General features: G+C 29.5%; 1 protein-coding gene across 1 annotated transcript; it reads right to left on the reverse strand.

Moving 5' to 3' along the window:
• Nucleotides 1–6,932: 6,932 nt before the first annotated feature.
• Nucleotides 6,933–10,698, reverse strand: LOC135926873 (uncharacterized). The gene is made up of 5 exons (XM_065462806.1): nt 8,964–10,698; nt 8,561–8,923; nt 8,123–8,352; nt 7,789–8,014; nt 6,933–6,997 (listed from the first exon to the last, which is right to left on the reverse strand). The coding sequence occupies exons 1-5, from the start codon at nt 10,696–10,698 to the stop codon at nt 6,933–6,935; spliced, it is 2,619 nt and encodes an 872-aa protein (XP_065318878.1).
• Nucleotides 10,699–11,015: the final 317 nt, after the last annotated feature.

An 11,015-nucleotide genomic window follows, 5' to 3' on the forward strand; every position in this document is an offset into this window, starting at 1 on the left:
GATAGATATAAGATATTTATTTTCAATTATTTTTTATATCTTTCATATTTTTTTTTATTTTTTTTTATTATTTATATATTATAATATAAGATATAATAATTTAAATTTTCATTATAATAAATTTTAATATATTTAAAAATGTTTGAAAAATATATAATAATACTATTTAAAAAAAAGAACGGAGATGGTGTGACGCAGGGAAACAAAAATGAAAAAGGAACGTAAGCGTTGTCTATGATAGCTCTTTGGCTAGAAGGCTACCATTGAAACTGATATAATTAGCTTTGTGAATAGCTATGGATAATCGTTGACGAAGAAAAAAACCCTCTCGAGGTTCTTCTGATAGTTTGCTGATTTGTGATCCTAAGTTTTTGAAAAATGCTAAGGCGAGTTTGCCGAAGGTGCCAAGAGTGGTTGATATGATTGGGATGAAGCAATGATCGTTTATTATTTCTGTGTATTTAGAAATTTTAAGTTGTTCCTTCTGGTCAAGAATGTTGATGGCGTGGTTGGATGGGGCCAAGGGGTCAATACAGGAATAGTCTCATACCAAAAGTTGGCCTCTCCTCCATGGGATTTGAGAGAAAACAATTATACAATAAATAGTATAAAACTAGGACAGATATCATAAAAAATTTTCGATGAGAATGATAGGTTTAGGGAACTCGGAGATGTTACGTATTGCCTCTAATTTCATATACACAGTCAAAACTGGATAATTGCGAAGCTTTAGGACTGGACAAATATATTTTTTCGCAATTATATGATTAAGTATAATAAGCCAATTTTGTATTATTATTAATAATTTTATTTACATATATTCTAAGCATTAAAGCTATCAAATTTGGCATCATTAATGTACACATTAAAAAAAATTCTATATGATTAAATATATATTTTCCAAATTTTTATCTAATCTGGATATTATCTTATGTTTTTTTTAAAATTATTTATATAAATGTGATAAGAGATAAGCTAAAATACGCAAATCAATTCATATAAGAATTTCTTTCCAAAATTTACAAAGTTATTAATTTTAGAGAAATATTTAATAAATATATTGTTTGTATTACATCTATACATTTTGTCAGAGTTGGGCAGGTCCTCCGAAAAAAGAATATAGATACAGATTCTTTGTTAAAAAATGAATCTTAGATACCGATACTAGAATCTTTTTCAAAATATCGAAAAGATACTAGTATCTGTATCTTTTGCCTAATTAGAATATCTTAAATACAAGATACTTTTAAATTATCATTATCAATTAATAGTTTATAAATTACAGTTTTTATTATTTATTTGTGAAGAACATAACATACGCACATAATATGAATGAATATTTACAATAATTAATAAAATATTTAATGATGAGTTAATTATAATAATCAAACATTTTAATATTAGTAATAAATAGTCCATTCTTAGCATAGGAGACTAGTATTTTTAATGGGAGTTGAAATATTAATTTGCAAAATAGTATTTAAAATTAAAATAGATTCATTATTTTATAAGATAATCAAAATTTTCAAATAATTTATCATTAGATTGCCTGACCTACTTAAAATTGTGCAAAACTAAATTATCTTTCAATTGGAGCTGAATTATATTTATAAAAAATTTCCTTAATGGAAGATTTAAGCATTTATAATGTATTTTAACTTTCTTTAATATAATTTAAAACCTCCAGTTCAATGTTATTTGTATTATTGAACTCAGAAAAAATTTGTTTCGCTAAGAAAAAACTAATCATCATTTTCTTTGTTAGATGTTAAATCTATCGGTGTTATAGTTTGAACTTGTATATACTCTAATTCTACATTTAGGGCTTCTTTTATTAATATATTTTGAAAGTATTTGCTTTTATCATCACTCAATCCATTAAAATATAGATGTGATATTGATGTCAAAAAAGCCATTATATTCAAATCATAGGAAAATATTTTCTTAAATCTATTGCCCATGCCACCTTAGGCAGCTTTTAATAAAGGTAGCAATATTGTAAACTTGAATATTTAAGATAACCTATGCCCCTTTTAACCACACATAATTAATGGTTACATGTCAATACCGCGAAAATTTTAGCGAGAAATGTATTATCGCGAATGCATTACAGCGAATTTCGATTACCGCGAAAAGATATAGCGAATGCATCATAGCGAAAACAGTATCGCGATTGCATTATCGCAAAAAATTATCGAGAATGTATGACCGCGAATGCATTATCGCGAATTGCATGATTACGAAAACAGAATCGCGAATATTGCGTGCGAATACCGCGAATGTATTATAGTGAATATGATACAGCGAAAATATTTAAGCGAATGCATTAGCGCTAATATAATACCGCGAAAGTGTTATCGCGAATGTATTATAGCGAAAGCATTATCGCGAATGCATTGCAGCAAAAGCTTTATCGCGAATGTATTACCTCGAAAGCATTATCGAGAATGCATTCTAGCGAATGAATTATCTCGAATGCATTATCTTAAATGAATTACTTCAGTTGCAATATCGAGAATGGAGTTTGATGAAAATTACAATTTTATATTTATCAGCCTTTAGACAGACTTGGTTGAACCTGGAAATTATTATTTTTGAAAATAGGGCTAAGGCTATTAATTTTTTTAACTCAAAATATATTTAAAAAATCTAAGCAATAAATAGATTTTTTAGGATAAGGGTAAAGAAATTATTTTTATATTATTTTTTGTTTAAATATGCGTTTAGTTATATTTTTCAATTAAATTTGGGACAGGAAGACCTAAAATTTAAAATAAATAAAGATTTTTGATGGAGCTTCTGCTAAAATAAATTAAATTTGCAAGGTGCTAAGGAAAGTCTTATTTAAAACTTTGAGCCAAACAGATAATTAGCCCTCGAAAATCATTTATATTTTAATTAGTGAGGGATTACTATTGTGATAAGTATTTTTTGATAATAAATTTGTATAAAGTGTTTTCTTATTGCTTAATCAAAAGGATAAGGCCAAAGTTTATCGCAAGACATAAAACAATATTCAGCATCATAAGATTGTAGAATTGAATGGCAACACATCTGAGAACTTAATTCATTTAATCTCTGATAATGAAATTGCGATTATTGTGACTCAGGAATTGGGAAAACAATATAATGATGATTTCCTATTGATTCTTGTTATTCCTGATGGGTCTTTTTTCTAGTTATGCGATTAAAAACAAAAATTTTATAAATGGATAGAGAAACATATTAAAAAGTTTTAAAAGCAAGTATAGACGGATATTATATTAATTAAATAAGCAGAAGCAAACTTATTATCTATAATTCCACTTTCTACAGTCAAAAGCAAGGCCCTATAAAAAAAATATATTAGCAAAGTAAGATATCTTTCTTAGGAAGCATAGGTCATAAAAATCCTTATGTTATGCTGGGAATTAGAAATATTGCTTTAATCGAAAAAAATTTTTATTAAGAAGCTACCCACCCCCCAAGGTATAATTATTTTCGAACCTATGATAATTTCGACAGAAACTGATCCAGCCAGCCCTGGTGCCTACCCTACGAATATCATACAGTATTCAAGTGATCTTTTAACTAAACTTAATTTTGATTTGATGGGTATTGTTTTATTTTTTGTTATTATTTACATTTAAAATCATTAACTGAGTGAGTTTTATTAAATTTAAAAATCTGATTTTGCCAGAAAAACACCAATAAGTGTAGAATTTTGTGTAATTTGTTAATTTTAGAATATTCAAAAACGGCTTAGCATAAAAATAGGAGAAAAATAATTAGACAAAAATTAGGCATAATATATCGTTACATAATAAATATATATAAAATAATTATATAATAATAATTTTAATAAATATGAATATATAATAAATAAGGCTAGGCTTATTTTTGCATAACCTTAGTGCCTACATTTTGTCTAAATAGTGCCAAGCGATCTTTCGGCTAAGCCTAATTAGGTTTAGCCAATTTTTAGGCTAATAACGTTACTTATAAATTTCTAGCAATCTTATTATAAAAACCCCTTTCTTTCACCCTTAATTTTATTTACTCAAAATACTACCCGAAATTGCGTACCTCATCAAAGACGTTCTAAAGCTATATCGAAATAGATAAAATTATAAGACGAGAACTTCTTTTTTATTTAATAAAAACATACAATAATCATTTTCGAAAATAAATTTTACCAAAAATTTAATAATCAATATATCCCCTCTTTCTATGTTATATATAAACTATATATAAAAAAAACACCACGTGATTATATGATTGACGTGTTGTAATATAAAAATATATATCTATAAACTATGGTTACATCTAATTATCATGAATATAGGACATGCCAACCCTTTATGGGCCTGGCACGCCTATATATATATATAACAACAAAAACAAAAATGCATTCAAAATATATCTAAAAAAAAATATCTAATACATATTTCACAAAAAAAAATATGAGGAGAAGTTCATTTGCTTACCTCAGTCTCCACGAATACTTTCCTATGCTGACATGGGATTCCCTCAAAATTCATCTGTGCCCGACCTTGATGCCCCGCATGTATTAAATTCAAAATTTTGCCACGTAATTTATAAGGAATTATCGCTCTATTTGCCCTCATTACACAATCATCAACAATTGACAATTCCCTTTCAATTTTTTTAAAATTTTTACTATTATTTTCCCACGGTTTTTCCCCCGTTAAATATAATTTTATTTGACTCAGCTCTTTATCTTTTAAAGTACTGACTTTAAGTTCTTCCCAGTTGGTAGAACCTCCTCGTAGCATATGCGAAAGCTAACACACCAATGCTTTCTCATTGTCCCGAACCTTATCCTTATTCCCTTCATCATTTCTTTCATTTAATCCTAATCGGGACAAAATATCAGGCAAACAATTCTCTTTACCTCGACGATATCGGATCTCCACGTTAAAGCTGCCCACCAACAACAACCAACGTTTTAACCGGGGAGACATCATTAACTCCCGATTGTCCTTCCGGAATAAGTGGATTAACGGTTTGTGATCAGTAAAAATTACAAATCTTTTACCGGCACCACTGAAAAATTTATTTATCCAATGCAGACCTAAAATTAATCACTCTGAAATCCTTTTTTAAATAAATTATTGTTCTAATGCTAACCCAAAATTAATCACTCTGAAATCTTTTTTTATAATCAATTCTTTTATTAATAAATTAAAAATATCACTCCATAAAAAAAAAAACTAATCCATACTTTTATAATAATTTGTGGGAAAAAAAATATATATCCTATCACATGTTTTTTTACAATCCAATCAACCTTATTTAAATCGGTTGATTGGCATTTCGCGTAATAAACATATATATCCGTATATACAAATACGACATGCCACCCCTTTATGAGCCAATGGCATGCCTACAAATTGAAAAAAATATATATCATATTTACTATATAAAATAGATAATGTTACGCAAATACGAGAATTTTTTTCTTTTACTATGCCTCTTGTTTATTAAAAAACATCCCTAGAATACTGAATATTTATGGTCCTCCAAATGTAGACTATATGGACACCATCATATAACTTGTTAGGATAGTACTATGAATTCTCATTACATCAATAGAATACTGAATATTCATGGTCCTACAGAGGTATGCTATAGGGATATCATATACTGGTTAAGACTGTAATCTGTTAAACAAGTTCCTCATCCTATCACATTCATAGCGTGCAATGGTTTGATCTTCATTTGTCTACATTTACGTCCTATGTATATCATCATGGATCATCAGGGGTATCAATGGTCATTATGTGATTGTGGTTTGTTAATTTGTATATTTGAAACTAGGCAAAAAAATTCCGTGATTGGAGAAGGAATAAATTCAGTACAAGGAAAAAATTTTTCGTGATTGGAGACGGAATAAATTCAGTACAAATTTTTTTTATATAATTTTTAAATTAAAATTTTGGGGAATTTAAAAAAATAAATAATTAAACTGGTTTTTTTTAATACAATTTTTAAATTACAAATTTGGGGAACTTTAAAAAAAAATTAAACTTTTGTTAATTAAATTTTATAAAAAAAAAATTTTAAATTACAACCTCAACCAGGCCTCATTCTACCATCTTTCCCTTTTCATTTTATTTTAACAACAACATTTCACATTCCCTTTTATGGCCTGGCCGAGAATACATGGACCATTATAATATAAACTAGTTGATAACCCGTCAAAAATGACGGGGATGAGAATTTTATTTGTTCTTTTACGATAATTCTTTTTACCCCTCCCCCTCCTCCTTCAGGCCAATTCCAACCCATTAAGACTAAGAGAGAGGAATTGTCTTTATTATTCAATGATTGATGAATAATATATTTTACCTTTATTTGATGATGGATGAATCAGACATTTTCCTTTTTATGAGATGTGATTTCGAAATTTATATTTTAAATTACAAAAATGAAACAATATCTCTTATTAGCACCCTAAAACTAACATTATTTACCAGAGCTCCTGTTAGTCAGAATAACTGTTCACTCCCCACCGCGTGAAGGTAGGAGATGGATTTTAGGGGAGCAAAGAAATGAAAAAAAGAATGAAAATAAGAAGGAAGAAATAGAAAAAAAGAGACAAAGATATGAATTATTAGAAAATAAAATAAATATTTATACTTCAAGAGTTGATGATTATCGGGTTACAACACATATGCATTTGTAGCCATATAAAAAATATAATATAATAAATTTTATAATATAGAAAATTTTACCTAAAAAGGGAGATTTCAATCTCTTTTCTTTGCTCAAGGTGGTTTCGTTTTGAAGATGATGTTGTGATTTCCTTGCTCGTAGTTTGCCGTAAATAACCTGAAATAAAACGTGTAAATTGAAATTATAAAATAGAATATACTGTTGTTGGTGAGGAAGATGGTTTAGCGATGGTGAAGAAGTTCTCTTTTTTATGCTCAATGTAGTTTCGTTTTTGAAGATGATGTTGTGATTTTCTTGCTCGTAGTTTGCTGTAAATAACCTGAAATAAAACGTGTAAATTGAAATTATAAAATAGAATATACTGTTGTTGGTGAGGAAGATGGTTTAGCGATGGTGAAGAAGTTCTCTTTTCTTTGCTCAAGGTGGTTTCGTTTTTGAAGATGATTTTGTGATTTCCTTGTTCGTAGTTTGCCGTAAATAACCTGAAATAAAACGTGTAAATTGAAATTATAAAATAGAATATACTGTTGTTGGTGAGGAAGATGGTTTAGCGATGGTGAAGAAGTTCTCTTTTCTTTGCTCAAGGTGGTTTCGTTTTTGAAGATGATGTTGTGATTTCCTTACTCGTAGTTTGCCGTAAATAACCTGAAATAAAACGTGTAAATTGAAATTAAATAGAATATACTGTTGTTGGTGAGGAAGATGGTTTAGCGATGGTGAAGAAGTTGTTTTTTCTTTGCTCAAGGTGGTTTCGTTTTTGAAGATGATGTTGTGATTTTCTTGCTCGTAGTTTGCTGTAAATAACCTGAAATAAAACGTGTAAATTGAAATTATAAAATAGAATATACTGTTTTTGGTGAGGAAGATGGTTTAGCGATGGTGAAGAAGTTCTCTTTTCTTTGCTCAAGGTGGTTTAGTTTTTGAAGATGATGTAAAGTTGGTGATTTGATGGTGAATAACAAAGTTGGTGACTTTTTAAATTTCTTACAAATTATGAATTTAAGATTTCATTATATACGATATTTTTTGTGAATGTTTTATCATTTTTTAAAATTTTTCCTTGTAATTCTGATGGCAAAATCATAATTTTCATATTATTTTGAGATTTACATCTAGTAAGAGCCACATATAGTTGTCCATGGGCAAAGACGGGCTCTGGGAGGAATAAGCCTACATGATCAAAAGTTTGTCCTTGACTTTTATTTATTGTAATCACAAAAGCGGGAATTATAGGAAACTGTCGTCTTTTTAAAGTAAATGGTAACTGAGAGTCACTTGGAGCTAGATCTATTCGTGGGAGAAAAACTCGATAACCCTTATTAGTGCCTGTCAATACCTCAGCGTCGATAAAATTAATATGTAAATGTCGTATGATTAAACGGGTACCATTACAAAGTCCTTACTTTGGGCTCAAGTTGCGTAATAGCATAACAATTGTACCAACCTTAAGTGTTAGCTTGTGAGGTGGCATACCGGATGGAGTTTGTGAATGCAAAAATTCTAGTGGAAAATTCATTATATCATCCTTATTATCGCTTTCAATGGAATCTGCACTATAATAATGTTTGATAGGGCCTGAAATTATATTAATGATATCGTTGTTGAGGGTAAGTGCAATTTTATTTTTGGTGGTTAATATTATTTTAGTAGAAAGACTATCTATATCAGCAATTTCTATAGAATTACCATACACACATTTTATTAATGAATCATTTTCAAGCAAATAAGGTGGGATTTCAACTATTTGTAGGAAGATCAGAATTGCTGCGTGATAGCACATCTCCAATTTTAAGTAACCAAGCTTTGTAATCAACTTGATCTGATGAAATACGCATATTATCAATCAAATGTATTATTTTAAAATGACTCCATAAATATGAACTTTTTATACAGGACTCTATAATATCGACTTTGGAGCCTTTAGGCACTACTGGTAAAGTCTGTCTAAAATCACCACCTAATAAAATTATTTTTCCGCCAAATGGGTGGGAATTTTTCATAATGTCTTTAAGTAATCGGTCAATGCATCGCAAAGCGTGTTTAGTCATCATTGTGGCCTCATCAATAATAATCAATTTGCTATTTTTAATATCTAGAGCTAGCGAACTATGTAAATTCATATGGGATGTAGAAGTTTCAAAGATAGGCACAGGTAATTTAAATCCGCTATGGATGGTTCTTCCCCCCTTAAAGAATAGAGGATATGCCGGTGGTTGCAAAAGGCAATACAATTTGATTTTTTGCTCTTATATAACACATTAAGGTATTGTAAAGATACGTTTTACCTGAACCTCCAGGGCCATCCACGAAGAAATATCTTTCTGGAATATTTTCTAATTCAATCGCTTGTATAATTAAATCAAAAGCATATTTTTGTAATCGGTTTAATTTAGATATACGCTCGATTGAATCGGCAGCTTCAACATGGGCATCATAATGTTGTTTTGGAGGGATTTTTGTAGGTGAAGGAAGATCAAAACTTTGACAGCATAAACCATGATCAAGAAAAACGTTTTCAATGTCCATTAAAGCCATGTTTATTGCAATTACTTCTGAATATTGACGCAAATAATCTTCAATCATCATAAATCTGAACCTATTCCATAGATATGCAGGATTTTCAGGCTGACAAAACATGCAAATAAAGGCAAAAGTACTCCGAAGTTGTGACGGCATTTGATATATTGATCCCTCTTCTAAGCATGATTCCCACTCTTTATCATCTGATAACAAATTTCTTTTAATAGCTGCCTCTTTAAAAGTAGTCATTAAAATTCCATTAATAGTTTTTAAATAATCAAAACTTGTAGCCCCGCAAACATGAAGTAATAATAATCGAAGGAAGAATCGTTCACCAGAATTAAGATGAACGGAATACATTCTCGAAATTACATTTAATCGTTTTTTTCTTAGTTTCCAATGGTAATTTGTAAACACATAATGATAAGGTATTTCCCCATAAAGATATTGTCTAGCATTTAGATCTGTCTTATTTAACTCAAACCATGCCGTTAAAGTAGTATGTTTATTTTCTGATCTCAATAAAGCATCTCTTTCATGTCCAGCAGTGAAATATACTGGCTGTTGTAAAGGTAAATGAATTCCTAAGCGAATAACAGCGTGCGAGCGGTCATGCATATTATTTTCTAATAATCTCCACATTGATTCACATGCACTCACATATCGCGCATTTAAATGTGATTTAATTTCGTCATGAATATTTATATTTGAAGCAACATTAATGTCAACATTAGTACAGTCATAGCCCTTATAAATATACTTAAAGATATATTTTACCGATTTAATAGATGTACAAATTTTCACGTTAATATGAGCATTGAATTTTAACATTAGATATCGATTATATGGAATAACATAACGATTATCCGTAGGTTTACCGGAAAGAATTGTAATACCATTATCTCGCCTTTTATAATATGGATACCCATCAATATTTGGTCTTGTTTCCATTTGAAAATCCTTCGGAAATTTTTTGGTACATATGCCATTTTCCATGCAAGGACCATGTATCATAAAATGGGTAACAATCTGAAAAAGTTTAGGATTGAGAATTTTATCTGGCATTTCGGCACAAACAAATTTATCTATAGCTTGAGATGTTTCAATTTTGCTATCATCGTTTAAAATAATAAGTATATGGGCATGAGGCAAACCTCTTTTTTGGAACTCGATTGTATATATAAAAGCCATAGATTTACCAAATAAATTTTTTTTATTTATATCGAACAATAATTCATTTAATTTCAATTTAAAAACACGGGCTATTAAATCTGGTCTATCTGTAGGACTTTGCCCGGGAAATAGATTTTCCTTAATTTCACGCCAATTAGGATTGCATGTAAAAGTAATAAACAAATCAGGTTTGCCAAATTTGAGCACAATGGCCATTGCATCGTGAAAGCTTTCTCGCATATTTCTTTGAGAACCTTGAAAAGATGATGGTAATATTACTGCTTTGCCGGGAATTATATTGTTTGACTTTGTTTCCAAGTAGTCCATTAATCCAGAATATTCATCTACTCATAATTTTGGCTGATTTTGTCTAATAAAATTTAAATTATTCGCCTCGACCTGTAAATAGGAATCAACAATATATTGTTGTGATAATTTCCCAGCAAAAGGGATTGGGTTGAATTCATTTTCACGAATTGCTAATCTAAATATTTTAAACTGTAGTAGTGAGATATTTGCCCTTGTACGCCCTGTATCTTCACCCTTTAAATCTGGTTTCTAACCAGGGTCACCAAAAGGAAATAATAGAGGATATACCATTGGATCAAGATTAGGGCTTAATATATTTATATTTATCAGATCAC

This window comes from Gordionus sp. m RMFG-2023, chromosome 3, assembly GCF_954871325.1.
Source record: "Gordionus sp. m RMFG-2023 chromosome 3, tfGorSpeb1-WG-v2, whole genome shotgun sequence".
Taxonomy (NCBI): Eukaryota; Metazoa; Nematomorpha; class Gordioida; order Chordodea; family Parachordodidae; genus Gordionus; species Gordionus sp. m RMFG-2023.